At 39.1% G+C, this 12,849-nt stretch overlaps 2 protein-coding genes across 3 annotated transcripts in view; one reads left to right on the top strand and one right to left on the bottom strand.

Annotated features, from left to right (window-relative positions):
- Window positions 1–470, bottom strand: part of ERMARD (ER membrane associated RNA degradation) — a 23,681-nt gene extending 23,211 nt beyond the window's left edge. For both annotated transcript variants that reach the window (XM_031667589.1, XM_031667590.1), the window contains exon 1: window positions 200–470. In XM_031667589.1, the coding sequence (XP_031523449.1) occupies window positions 200–439 (240 nt within the window). In that variant the 5' untranslated portion in view covers window positions 440–470. The remainder of the gene's footprint in view (window positions 1–199) is intronic.
- TCTE3 (t-complex-associated-testis-expressed 3) lies at window positions 286–12,849 on the top strand. The gene is made up of 4 exons (XM_003898415.4): window positions 286–521; window positions 8,672–8,878; window positions 9,703–9,861; window positions 12,663–12,849. The coding sequence occupies exons 1-4, from the start codon at window positions 402–404 to the stop codon at window positions 12,771–12,773; spliced, it is 597 nt and encodes a 198-aa protein (XP_003898464.4). The 5' UTR covers window positions 286–401; the 3' UTR covers window positions 12,774–12,849.

Genomic DNA, 12,849 nt, shown 5'->3' with positions numbered 1-12,849 from the left:
GCCAGGCGTCTTGCAAGGCCGAGCGTCCGATACCGCCACAGAGGCCAGGGCCGCGACGGCGCCAGCGCCCTCCAGCGCGGGACTGCCGGTCACCGCAGGCGCGTGCTCGCCCACCCACTCAGCGTAGCCGAACACCACCCAGCCTGGCGCTGACTCCCTGCCTAGCTCGGGATCCAACTGGCCCCTGCATCCGCCCTACCTCCATAACTTCCGGTGCCCCGCTGCGGCGCGCATGAATGACGCAGGCACCTGCGCGCCCCGCCTCCAGGCGCCTTGGAGCCCTAGCGGGCACTTCCGACCGTACCAGGCGCAGGTGGGAGACTTCCGCCCTCGCGGGAGCTGTTGAGGCGTTTGACGGTCGGCGGAGGAGAGGCAGTGGGAGTCTTGGGGAGCAGAGCGAGATGGAGAAGCGAGGCCGAGGCGTGAAGTCGAGCCTCATCCAGACCCCGAACCAGAGCTCTCAGCAGGCGCCGGTGACGCCTAGGAAAGAGAGGAGGCCTAGCATGTTCGAGAAGGAGGCAGTGAGTGCGGAGACTGCTAGGGACCCGAGACGGCTTTGTCCGACCCTTAGTTGAAATCGCTCCTCAGTGGGCCCCGCTCCCGTCACCACCCCCAGAGCCAAGAAGGCAGCATTTCCCTTTTGTGTTTCTTTTTTCCCAGGTGCAAAATTGAAGCCTGAGACTGAGTTGGGCAGTCCCCTTTGGACTTGAGTGCTAAAGTTTTCTCGTTTTTTAATTAGGGCCGTAGAACCCTGCTAAGTCGATTGGAAGGGTGGTTACAAGATCTTCTTTTCAGATTTACTCAGCTTGCGGATTTCCTGAGAGTACTCTGAGTATTAATTATTGCTTCGTACTAAAACACAGTATGTTAGTGTATTTAGTGCCATTATAAGCAGTTTGCAGCGAAAAATGAGTGTATGCTGTATTAAAAAAATTTTGATAAACCAGGCAGAATAGTGCCGTGTTTTGGGTTTTTAAAACATCAGCAATCTGGATCTTTGAAGAATGTACAGGAGAAAAAAACTTAAGTTGAAAATATTCTGTCCAAAACTTATTGTCTGATATTGATGGAAAGGGTCGTTATTCAGTTGTATTGGTGATATAACACAGGTCTTTCTATATGATTAGGCTTTGAAAACTGTTAATGTATTAAAGACTCTATCTTTTATTGATACTAGTTTGCCCAAGGATACAAAGCTGTAATGATAGAGCTGGGACCAGAACCTGTGTGCTGGTACTCGGTCCACTTGGCCTGTACTGGTTTCTCGTCATACTTACTTCATGGACCTATAATAGGATGAAGTCAGAGATGACAGGCAAAACAGTTTTTTGAAGACCCTAAAACATTTTAAGATTACTCTCAAAAAGAGAATTCTCAAAATAAGTAATGGCGAAATTTCAGGTTCTAATAATGTTTCCTTGGTAACTACATTTTACAGAGGAGAGAACGAAGGAGGAAAAGTAAACAGGCCAAGTTTACACAGCTAAGAAAAAGAGCAGAGCAAGGCTAGAAACCTAAATCGATTGGACTTAAAACTTCACACTCCCAAACACTATGCTGTTCGCTTGGCAATGAGTCTGAATAACAGATAGGTCACCAACAGTAAAGAAAAATTTCTATATATTGAGGCAGACAAGGGTGGCTTTTATAAACTTATTGCCTATTTGAGGTCTGAAGTGGTCTTTAAAATTCAATGAGCCTGAACTCAATGAGGGGACACATAGGTGCACCTGGTATATAGGTTAAAATCTGGGAGTGAGGGGACATGGACCAAAGTAATTATTGCTTATTTGATATGGATGTCATCAATTATAGCTATCTTTAAAGTTGAGTCTTTTAGAGGTGAGAAATTTGAATAGAACAATAATTGGGAAGACATTGAGGACTCTACAAATGCTTACTAAATGTACGTGAGGAAACTGTGCACTTAGTCATTTCCAATTTAAGGTAGCTGTTAATTTCCCTATTTTGGAGCACAGGAAAATTTAAGACATACTGTTTAATCAATATGACCATCTCTTGATTTTATCTGTCTTGCCTCCATTTCCTTTTTTCTAGTGGTAGCATCTCAGTTAACTTTTAGAGAATTAACTCATCTGCAATTGCATAGAGCTTTGGTGAGATTGTCAGCTACTTTCCTTAACTTTTTAATGAGGATGAGACCCAAACTAAGCTAATTAGATGAATTATTTGAAATAATGCAGATAAAATGATTGAGGTTTATTCACATTGAAGATGAGAAGCTAAAGTGCTCCATGTGTCTTTATGAATCTGGTTCATCAGCCTTCTTTGCTGTTATGTAAACTGTATCTTTCCAATAAATTATACTTTGGCTTAACAAGAATGAGTTCCTGTTGTTGAGATCAAAGGTTAACAAAATGCGAAGTAGATTACTAAAAATGGAAAGCTTAACTGTTCTCACCTGTGCACATGCATTTGAAAATCTTAAATACAACCGGGCACAGTGGCCCATGCCTGTGATCCCACCACTTTGGGAGGCCAAGGCAGGTGGATCACCTGAGGTCAGGAGTTCAAAACCAGCCTGGCCAAGAGGCCAAAACCCCATCTCTACTAAAAATACAAAAATTAGCCAGTGTGGTGGTGGGTGCCTGTAATCCCAGCTACTCAGGGAGGCTGAGGCACAAGAATTGCTTGAACCCGGGAGGAGGAGGTTTCAGTGAGCTGAGATCATGCCACTGCACTCCAGCCTGGGCGACAGAGTGAGACTCCATCTCAGAAAAAAAAAAAAAAAAAAATCTTAAACACTAGCATGTGGCATTTAGAAATAAAAGTAATATCTCATGCCCAAGCTCATTTTATTTTAGGGCTATATATAGGCTCAATATAAGGAAATGCTACATCAGTAGAAACTCAGGTATTATTAGATGCCAAAAAGTTGATCATATTTAAAGCCTATTCCCAATTTTAAAAAGATTGTAAAGATTCTTAATAAAAGGAATAAAATATTCTTAATAAGTACAGCTTAATAAGTATATTATTATACTTAATAAGTAGAGTCAGGCAGCCAATACAATATTATACACAAAGGAGAAATTGTACAGATGTAAATTTTCAGCTTATTAGAAGCATTAATGGCTATTTTCAGGCCACACATGAATGCCCCATTTCCTTAAGAATCATTGCAGTTGAAAGCTGCTGTTAATGATACTATGTAGTTGCATCCCTTGAGTATACTGTAGAGGAAAGGAAGGTCCCAATCACTGCCCTAGAGAAGCATTCTCTTAATAAACAAAAACAAAATAATTTTGTTTTTGAGAGGTTTATGGAGTTAATAATGCTGCTTCTGCAATTAAGACACAGAAGCCTGACAGATGATCACAACAGGAGATTATTTCTGGTGAGGGACTTTTACTCTCAGCCAATATGGAGTAATTCTTACCAGAAACTACTTAAAGTAACACACAAAAATGTATGGAGCGGTTGTTTCCATTGATTTGGGTGTCAAACAGGACAAGAGTGATCTCCAAGAGATGAGAAACAGGTAAGGTAAGCCCCAATATTGCCCCTACCTTAATTGCCTGGTGAGACTTTCCAGGCCACAACACAAGGAAAGGCCTCCTTTAGTTCAAAAGGAGTTGGGAGCCTGGGAAGCCAAGATAGCGTGAGACTGAAGAGCAGAGTATTAGGACAGGGCTGCCCTAAAGACCTACAGAACGTTTCTCAGGGTATTCAGCTTAGTGCAGCAGTGCATCTGGTGAGGAAAGTTCTCACCAAAGGTGGAGAGTGGAGGTGGAGAAAGAATCACCCAAAAGGAATAAAAATATCCTTGGGCGTGTTCCCACCAGAAAAAGTGGAAAACCATGAAAAATATAGGGCTTTGGTTAGCGTGCTAAGAAGTGCATTGCCTTAGTAGTGGGAAAAATAGAGAATGAGTTCTTTGATCTGGCTTATCAAGGTTGAGAAGCAAGGCTCAAGAGGATTAAACCGTTTCCAAATGTCTTTGTTCTAGAAGAAAGCTCAAGAGTCTTAGGAATACAAAAATATCCAACCTGTAAGAAGGTAAAATTCACACTGTCTGGTCTCTAAATATTAATAGACCTACATAGAAGCAGGAAAATAAAGTTCAAAATTGAAGAAACAGTAATATCAGCCCAGAAATTACACAAAATAGAATTAATATAAACAGACATTAAAGTAGTTAAGAGAGTTATTAGTTTTCATCAAAGTAAATCATATGAAGTTATTATAATTACATTCCATATATTTAAGAGTGTAGAGAAAGACTGAGCATGTTAAATTCAACTCAGACTTCTGTAGATGAAAAATACTATGTCAGGAATGAAAATACACTAAATGACATTAACAGCAGATTCAGTGCAGAAGAAAGGACATTGAGAGACACAGAAATTGGGGAAGGATGCTGAAAAAATATTACAAGATGTCAATGAGCTTTGGCAGAACTTAAAGTAGCCTAATGTTCTTGTAATTTGAGTCCCCAAATGAGGTGAGAGAGGACAGACAAAAAGTATTTGAAGAAATAAGGAATGAGAAATTTCCAAATTTGTTGAAAACTGTAAACCCACAAATCTGAGGCTCAGTGAACTCCAAGCACAAGACACGCGAAAAAAATTATGCCAAGACATGCAATAATAAAATTGCTTGAAACCAGTGATTTAAAATTTAAAGGCAACTAGAACAAAGGAATGTTACATACATAGAAACAGACAAAATGACAGCGTTCTTCTCAGAAACAATGCAAGACAGAAGACATTGAAGCATCATCTTTAAGGACTCAAAATAACTATCAACCTAGAATTCTATACTCAGCTAAAATATCATTCAAAAAACAAAGGTAAGACTTCCAGCTTCTTGTTCTACATGTGAGGGGCTTAAAGTCCCTACTATGTCCTAACAAGTAAAAAGCTGAACAAACCGAAAAAATTAACTCTTCTTAGATCCATCAGAGAAGTGAGGTCACAGGATAAACAGCTGCCCCCAAAAGTAGAGTAGAGTGACAAGCAGCAGTTTGCTCTGTGACCTCACTCCAGCCCTCCTTAGCCATCCTGTGTGACTTAAGCAAGTAGGGGAAAAAACAGAAAACTCAGAAACATTTGTAAAGTTCACAATCCAGAAGCCCAGGTTCACTAAAATACCTAGTCCTACAACTATGGAATGCTTCCTCTCCACAAATACATTGCAAGCACAATACTAGAGGCCTCGTTACAGCAGTTTTTTTTTTTTTTGTTTTGTTTTTTTAATTTTTTATTATACTTTAAGTTCTAGGGTATATGTGCACAATGTGCAGGTTTGTTACATATGTATACATGTGCCATGTTGGTGTGCTGCACCTATTAACTCGTCATTTACATTAGGTATATCTCCTAATGCTATCCCTCCCCCTCCCCCCACCCCACAACAAACCCCAGTGTGTGATGTTCCCCTTGCTGTGTCCAGGTGTTCTCATTGTTCAGTTCCAACCTATGAGTGAGAACATGAGGTATTCAGTTTTCTGTTCTTGTGATAGTTTGCTGACAATGATGGTTTCCAGCTGCATCCATGTCCCTACAAAGAACATGAACTCATCCTTTTTTATGACTGCATAGTATTCCATGGTGTATATGTGCCACATTTTCTTAATCCAGTCTGTCATTGATGGACATTTGGGTTGGTTCCAAGTCTTTGCTATTGTCAATAGTGCCATAATAATCATACATGTGCATGTGTCTTTGTAGCAGCATGATTTATAATCTTTTGGGTATATAACCAGTAATGGGATGGCTGGGTCAAATGGTATTTCTAGTTCTAGATCCTTGAGGAATCGCCACACTGTCTTCCACAATAGTTGAACTAGTTTACAGTCCCACCAACTGTAAAAATGTTCCTATTTCTCCACATCCTCTCCAGAACCTGTTGTTTCCTGACTTTTTAATGATCGCCATTCTAACTGGTGTGAGATGGTATCTCATTGTGGTTTTGATTTGCGTTTCTCTGATGGCAAGTGATGATGAGCATTTTTTCATGTGTCTGTTGGCTGCATTAAATGTCTTCTTTTGAGAAGTGTCTGTTCATATCCTTTGCCCACTTTTTGATGGGGTTGTTTGTTTTTTTCTTGTAAATTTGTTTGAGTTCTTTGTAGGTTCTGGATATTAGCCCTTTGCCAGATGAGTAGATTGCAAAAATTTTCTCCTATTCTGTAGGTTGCCCGTTCACTCTGTTGGTAGTTTCTTTTGCTTACATCAGTTTCTTTACCTGGCGAATCATGTCTGTCTTTCAAGAAAAAAATTAGGCATACTAAAAACAACAACAAACACAGAGTGAGCAGCAGAACCAGACATGGCAGGGATTTTGGAATTATCAGAATTTAAGTAACTATGATTAATATGTTAAAGGGCTGTAGTTGATAAAGTAGCATACAAGAACAGATGAGCAATGTAAGCATAGAAATGGAAATCCTAAGAAAGAACTAGAAAGAAATGCTAGACATCAAAAAACACTAACAAAAGAAGAAACCTCAAAAGAAATTTAAAAAATACTTTGAGCTAAATAAAAATGAAAACATATCAAAATTTGTAGAATGCAGCAAAAACAGGGCTTGGAAGGAAATGTATAGTATTGAATGTGTGCATATATTAGAAAAGAAGCAAGAGCTAAAATAAGCCTCAAAGAAACTATAAAAGAAGAACAAATTAAATCCAAGAAGAAAAGAAATAATAAAAATTATAGCAGAAATTGATGAAATTGAAATCAGGTACCAACAAAACTGAAAGCTTTTTCTTTGAAAAAATCAATAAAACCTATAAGCCTCTATCCAGGCTAACTAAGAAAGAGAGGACACAAATTACTAATAGCAGAAATGCAAGTCAGGATATTGCTAGAAATTTCATGAACACCATAAATGTAATAAAAGAATATTATGAACAATTCTGTGCCCAGAAATTTGATAACCTAGAAGAAATGGACCAATTCCTTGAAAGATGCAATTTCCCAAAACTCATACAAAAAGAAATAGATAATCTGAATAAGCATATATCTGTTTTTAAAAATTGAATCAATAACAACCTTCCAAAGCAGAAATCACCAGGTTCAGGTGATTTCGTTGGTGAATTCTACGAAGCATTTAAGGAAAAAGTTATATCAATTATTACAATCTCTTTGAGAAGATAAAAGCAGAGAGAATACTGTCTAACTCATTCTAAGAAGTCAGCATTACCCTAATACCAAAGGCAGACAAAGACGCTACAAGAAAAGCAAACTACAGACATGTATCATATATTAACACTGATGCAAAAATTCTCAACAAAATACTAGCAAACTGAATTCAGCATTTTATTTAAAGGATTTGACACCACGACCAAGTGAAATTTGTTCCTGGAATGCAAGGATGATCCAGCATATGAAAATCGATCAAGGTAATACACCACATTAACTAAATGAAATAAACCACATGATAAATCTCAATTGATGAAGAAAAAGCATATGTCAAATTCAACACTCTTTTATTATAAAAACACCCCAAAAACTAGAAATAGGAGGAAACTACTTCAACCTAATAAAAGCTCTGTATGAAAACTGCACAGCAAATGCCAGGCATGGTGGCTCACACCTGTAATACTAGCATTTTGGGAGGCTGAGGCGGGCAGATCACGAGGTCAGGAGATCAAGACCATCCTGGCTAACACAGTGAAACCCCATCTCTACTAAAAATACAAAAAAAAAAAAAATTAGTTGGGCATGGTGGCATGCGCCTGTAGTCCCAGCTACTCAGGAGTCTGAGGCAGGAGAATCGCTTGAACTTAGGAGGCAGAGGTTGCAGTGAGCCAAGATCATGCCACTGTACTCCAGCCTGGGCGACAGAGCAATACTCTGTTTCAAAACAACAACAACAACAAAGTGCACAGCAAACATCATACTCGATGGGGAAAGACTGAAAGCTTTTCCTGTAATATTAGTAACAAAGCAAGGATGTCCACTTTTGCCACTTCTTTTCAACATAGAATTGGAAGTTCTAGCCAAGCAATTAGGCAAGAAAAAGAAATTCCTGGCTATTAATAAAATGAAGCTCACTGCTTTAATTTAAGAGGCTAGAGCATTTATCTGGGACATATTGGATACTATGCAAATATTTCATTAATGCATATTGGATGTCACAGAATGAATGTTTCATGTCAAAAGCATGAACTCATAAATATCGAATCAATGCTCTTTTGGTATCTTTTCAGCTTAAGACTTATGAATGTGCTACCTAAATAATTATATTATTTAAAAATGAGTAAATGAAGTAAAATAAAATTTTAAGATAATGAAGGATAATATTTTCATAATCTCAGGGTAGGGAGGAAGAAAGGTTTTCCCTGTATCTCCATCCCATAGCCACTCAGTTGCTCTCCCTGGAGGCCACTCTTGTTTCTAGTCCCTGTGGATCATCCATGGATATTCTAAATATATGCATGCAATTTGTGTGTATATGTTTGTGAGTATAGATAAAAGGATAAATAGTATTCCTTTTTTTTTTTTTTTTTTGCCAAATTGATAGCCAGGAGCAAATCTAGGATTTAGCAACCACATTATTGTAGAAGTCTGTTTAACAAATTTCCAAGCTTTGTGTGAGCCCTGTCCCATTGTACAGGGTTTTTTAATCTGAAAAATCATTTTACAATTTAAAAAGTAATCTTTCTCCCTTTCTCTCTTCCCCTCTCTCTTTCTCCTCCAGTATGCACAGATTTTAAGAGAAAGACTGAGAGAGTCAGTTCACGATGTTCAGTATGTAGAGCCTCCTTTTGATGACTCAATTGCTGATATAGGTAAAGAATGGAAGAGTGCCCTGGCAAAATTAAAGTTTGCTAATTCATATAGAATGGAGCCACTGAAGAAATTCCAAGCTCATTCAGTACAAACTAAAATCCAGCAGATACTAACAGTAGGTTGATAAATATATATGATAGCAGTATTGTATGAGGGTTCTACAGAGAAACAAAGAATATATATACAAAGAAATTCATTCCAGGAATTGGCCCATGCAGTTGTCACTAGAACCAGAAGGCATTGTGTCATTGGTGCAGGCACAACAAGTCAGTTAATCAGAGATGTGTAGTCTGTCTGCTAGGTGTCCAGTTCTGCTCCTGGTTTGTAAAAAAGAGTAATGCTTTATAGCCCACAAGCCATGTCCATTTCCCTCAAGCTATACATTAATTTATTAATAAACATGGTTAGAAATCTTTGAGTTCACTTTCCTGGAGGCCAGAGAAAAATCAGTGGAGTGAGAGGCTACAGAGGAGGGTTGGAAAGAAGTAGTTTTAATGTGAGCCCACTGAGCAGGGCAGTGACATGGTACAGGTTGTGAGTCCAAGTAATCTTCACTATAAGAAAACCAAAATCTGAATTTTAATATATGTATAAATTTTAAAAGATTTGTTTCCTTTACCCAAGAATTTCTAAAAGTCTTCTTTGGAAAATCTCCTGTGTCTGTCTATTAACTGTTTGGCAGAGTAGTCTAGTAAATTACAACTTACAGCTTGTGTCGATAATGAAAAGTAATTGAATATAATTTGAAAACCCCAATAAATATTCCTCAAACTTGTTACAGAAATAGGTAAGCATAAAATGTATTTAATATTATTTAGTTAGGAATATATTTATTTTTAAACAGTTATATATATTATTTAGATATGTTTTCTACTTGAATTTTTATATAGGAAATATTTGGTTTGAAAATAAAAGTATTTTTCTTAAATTTTCTTAAAGGAAAGTCTTAAAGATGTCAAATATGATGATAAAGTATTCTCTCACTTGTCACTTGAATTGGCAGACCGCATACTGTCTGCAGTCAAAGAATTTGGGTACCACCGTTATAAGTTCATTATAAAAGTATTATTTATTCAAAAGACTGGCCAAGCAATAAATGTAAGTACCCCATTGATACAGGATCTAGCAATTAGAACTATAAGGCATCTCCTCTCTAGTGATTTGATTTTTATTGTGATGACTCAAGGGCACTCCAGAGATTCTGAGGTACCTTTCAAAAGAAAGTATCATGTTGTTAAATGTATTTATTTCACTGTCAATTATTTGAGAAGTACAAACCAGCCAGGTGCATTGGCTCATGCCTGTAATCCCAGCACTTTGGGAGGCTGAGGCGGGTGGATCACCTGAGGTCAGGAGTTTCAGACCAGCCTGGCCAACATGGTGAAACCCCATCTCTACTAAAAATACAAAAATTAGCTGGGCATGATGGTGGGCCCCTGTATTCCCAGCTACTCGGGAAGATAAGGCAGGAGACTCTCTTGAAACTGGGAGGCGGAGGTTGTAGTGGCCCGAGATCGCTCTACTGCACTCCAGCCTGGGCAACAGAGCAAGACTCCATCTCAAAAAAAAAAAAAGAATGAAAGAAAGAAAAGTACAAACCTAGAAGTAGCAATTTAGCTATTTGGTACTAATAATTTATTAAATTGCATTGCTATTCTCTTCCTTAAGCATATCAATTTTGACGGTTTAATGTAATTTAAGTTAATTAATTAACCAGTAAATTTATTTTGGGCACTAGTGGGTGTTAGGTACTAAGGAAAATACAAGGAATGATAAAACATGGACCATGATTCTGAAGGAGATTTTACCCTAGTTAAGGAGATAATGCAGCACAATTTAGAATTTAAGGAAATAAAACGATAGGAATAACGTAAACAGCCTGGGTTTTGGAGTCAGATCGCCTCTGCAACACTTGCTAGCTGTGGCCTTGGCACAGTGTCTTCGTCTATAAAATGGTGATGATAAAACTGGCTTCCTAGAGCTGTTGTGAAGATGAAATGAAATTATCTATATTAAAATCCTTAACATAATCACCAGCACAGAGCCCTCAAGAAACAGCAAGGTAATTATTAAATTATTTATTAACAAAGAGATAATATCACTAGGCTGTGTAATTATCTAAGGAGTTGATAAGGAATATGTGGGAGTTGGAGAGAAAAGAGAGAAAAAATTGCATTTGGAAGAATCTGCAGAGGTTCCATTTAGGAGCGGACTGCATGATGAAGCATGGGGAGGGGGACCTGGACTGGCAGAGGGGTACTGAGGAGAGAACAATCAGCAAGAAAGAAGCATCCTGGCTCCCATGGAGAAGAGAAGCTGCACCACATATGACATACAGACTTAAGAAATAGGGATGTTCTAGATGGTAAGTGCTACAAAGAGAACATTAAGGTAGGGATATGATAGAGTAGCAGAGTGGCTACTTGGGATTGTTTAGAGAAGGGAGAACCCTCTGATATCCAGATAAGAAGGAACCAGCCGTACCAAAGAGGAGGGAGGATGTTCCAAGCAGAGAAAACTTCAAGTCCAAAGATCCTGAGGCAGGGATGACTTCGTGTGCTTGATATGTAACAAGTAGGTGGTAGAGAGTGGCATGATGCGCAGTGGGGGAATGTTTCAGCTTATATTATTGCACAACAAACCACCCCAGAACTTAGTATCTTATAACAACAGCCATGTATTTGCTTACTTTCTGTGAGTCAGCTACTTGGCTTTTCTGCTGGTCTCACCGATGCACTTGTAGCCATGTAATGACTTACCTGGGCCTGCAGGTCCAAGACGGCTTCTGTCACTTGTCTGACTGTTGGGCTAGCTGTGGCCTGGGCCCCTGGGTTCTCCTGCATGTGAGCCAGCATCCTCCAGTAGGTTGAGTGGGCTTTCATAACATGGGGGGGCTCAGCATAGTATTCCACGAGCATGAGAGTGGCAGCTACAAGACCTCTGAAGGCCTTGCTTGGAAGTTTCACAGTGTCATGTTTTACAACTCATAGCAAGTCACAAGGCCAAGTCTTATTCACAGGGTGGGGACATAAAGTCAACTTCCTAATAGGAGAAGCCATAAAGAATTTTTCGGCCGGACGTGGTAGCTCATGCCTGTAATCCCAGCACTTTGGGAGGCCAAGGTGGGTGGATCACCTGAGGTCAAGAGTTCAAGACCAGCTTGGTCAACATGGTAAAACCCCATCTCTACTAAAAATAGAAAAATTAGCTGGATGTGGTAGCAGGCACCTGTAATACCATCTACTCTGGAGGCTGAGGCAGGAGACTCACTTGAACTCAGGAGGTGGAGGTTGCAATGAGCCGAGATCACGCCATTGCACTACAGCCTGGGAAACAAGAGTGAAACTATGTCTTAAAAAAAAAAAAAAAAAAAAAAAAAAAAAAGAATTTGGGCCATTTTAGATCCTCCACGAAGAAGTGGGCTGAAATCAGATCACATATGGATTTGTACACAGAGAAAAGGAGTTAGAATTGTCCATATCAGCCTACTTGTATAGTCAATGCCATTTCTTCATTTCAAGGCAAGGCCCAGACAAACTTTTTGGCTGAAAATCTTTAAAGGGTGGGAAGACTTCCTTGTCAGGGATTACATGGCAGAGTCATACTGTATGCAGAGCCACTACATCCCCATTCCCAGGGGCCTTCTGCTCCTGGCCCTGGAAACACAGCTAAGGGAGCCTCTCTCTGTTTTAGAGAAAGGCCAGCCTCCATTAAAGAAGGATGGGCTGGGGCAGTGTCATTCTCCAAGCTTTTTATGAAAGGGAAAACCAGACAAATTATGTCTGAAAAATAATTTCTGAGATACCGATGCATTCATTTTTTAAAAACTAGTGTAGATTTGAAAATTACTTCTTAATATGTTCAATCTAAAGTTGGTCTTTACAAAATTTCTCTCACAGATTGCCAGCAGATGGATCTGGGACATTGCATGGGACAGCTGGGTTGCAGCTAAACACGAAGCAGAATCCTACGTGGCACTGGCCTTGGTGTTTGCCCTTTATTATGAATAGCTCATTACAGGTACTAAGGACTGTTTACTTCTGAGCTTTTCAAAAATAAATGAAATTTACATATTTGTGAACCTCA

This window comes from Papio anubis, chromosome 6, assembly GCF_008728515.1.
Source record: "Papio anubis isolate 15944 chromosome 6, Panubis1.0, whole genome shotgun sequence".
Classification (NCBI taxonomy): domain Eukaryota; kingdom Metazoa; phylum Chordata; class Mammalia; order Primates; family Cercopithecidae; genus Papio; species Papio anubis.
The sequence above is the reverse complement of the archived record's forward strand: the minus strand, read 5'-3'. Positions and strand labels throughout refer to the sequence as shown.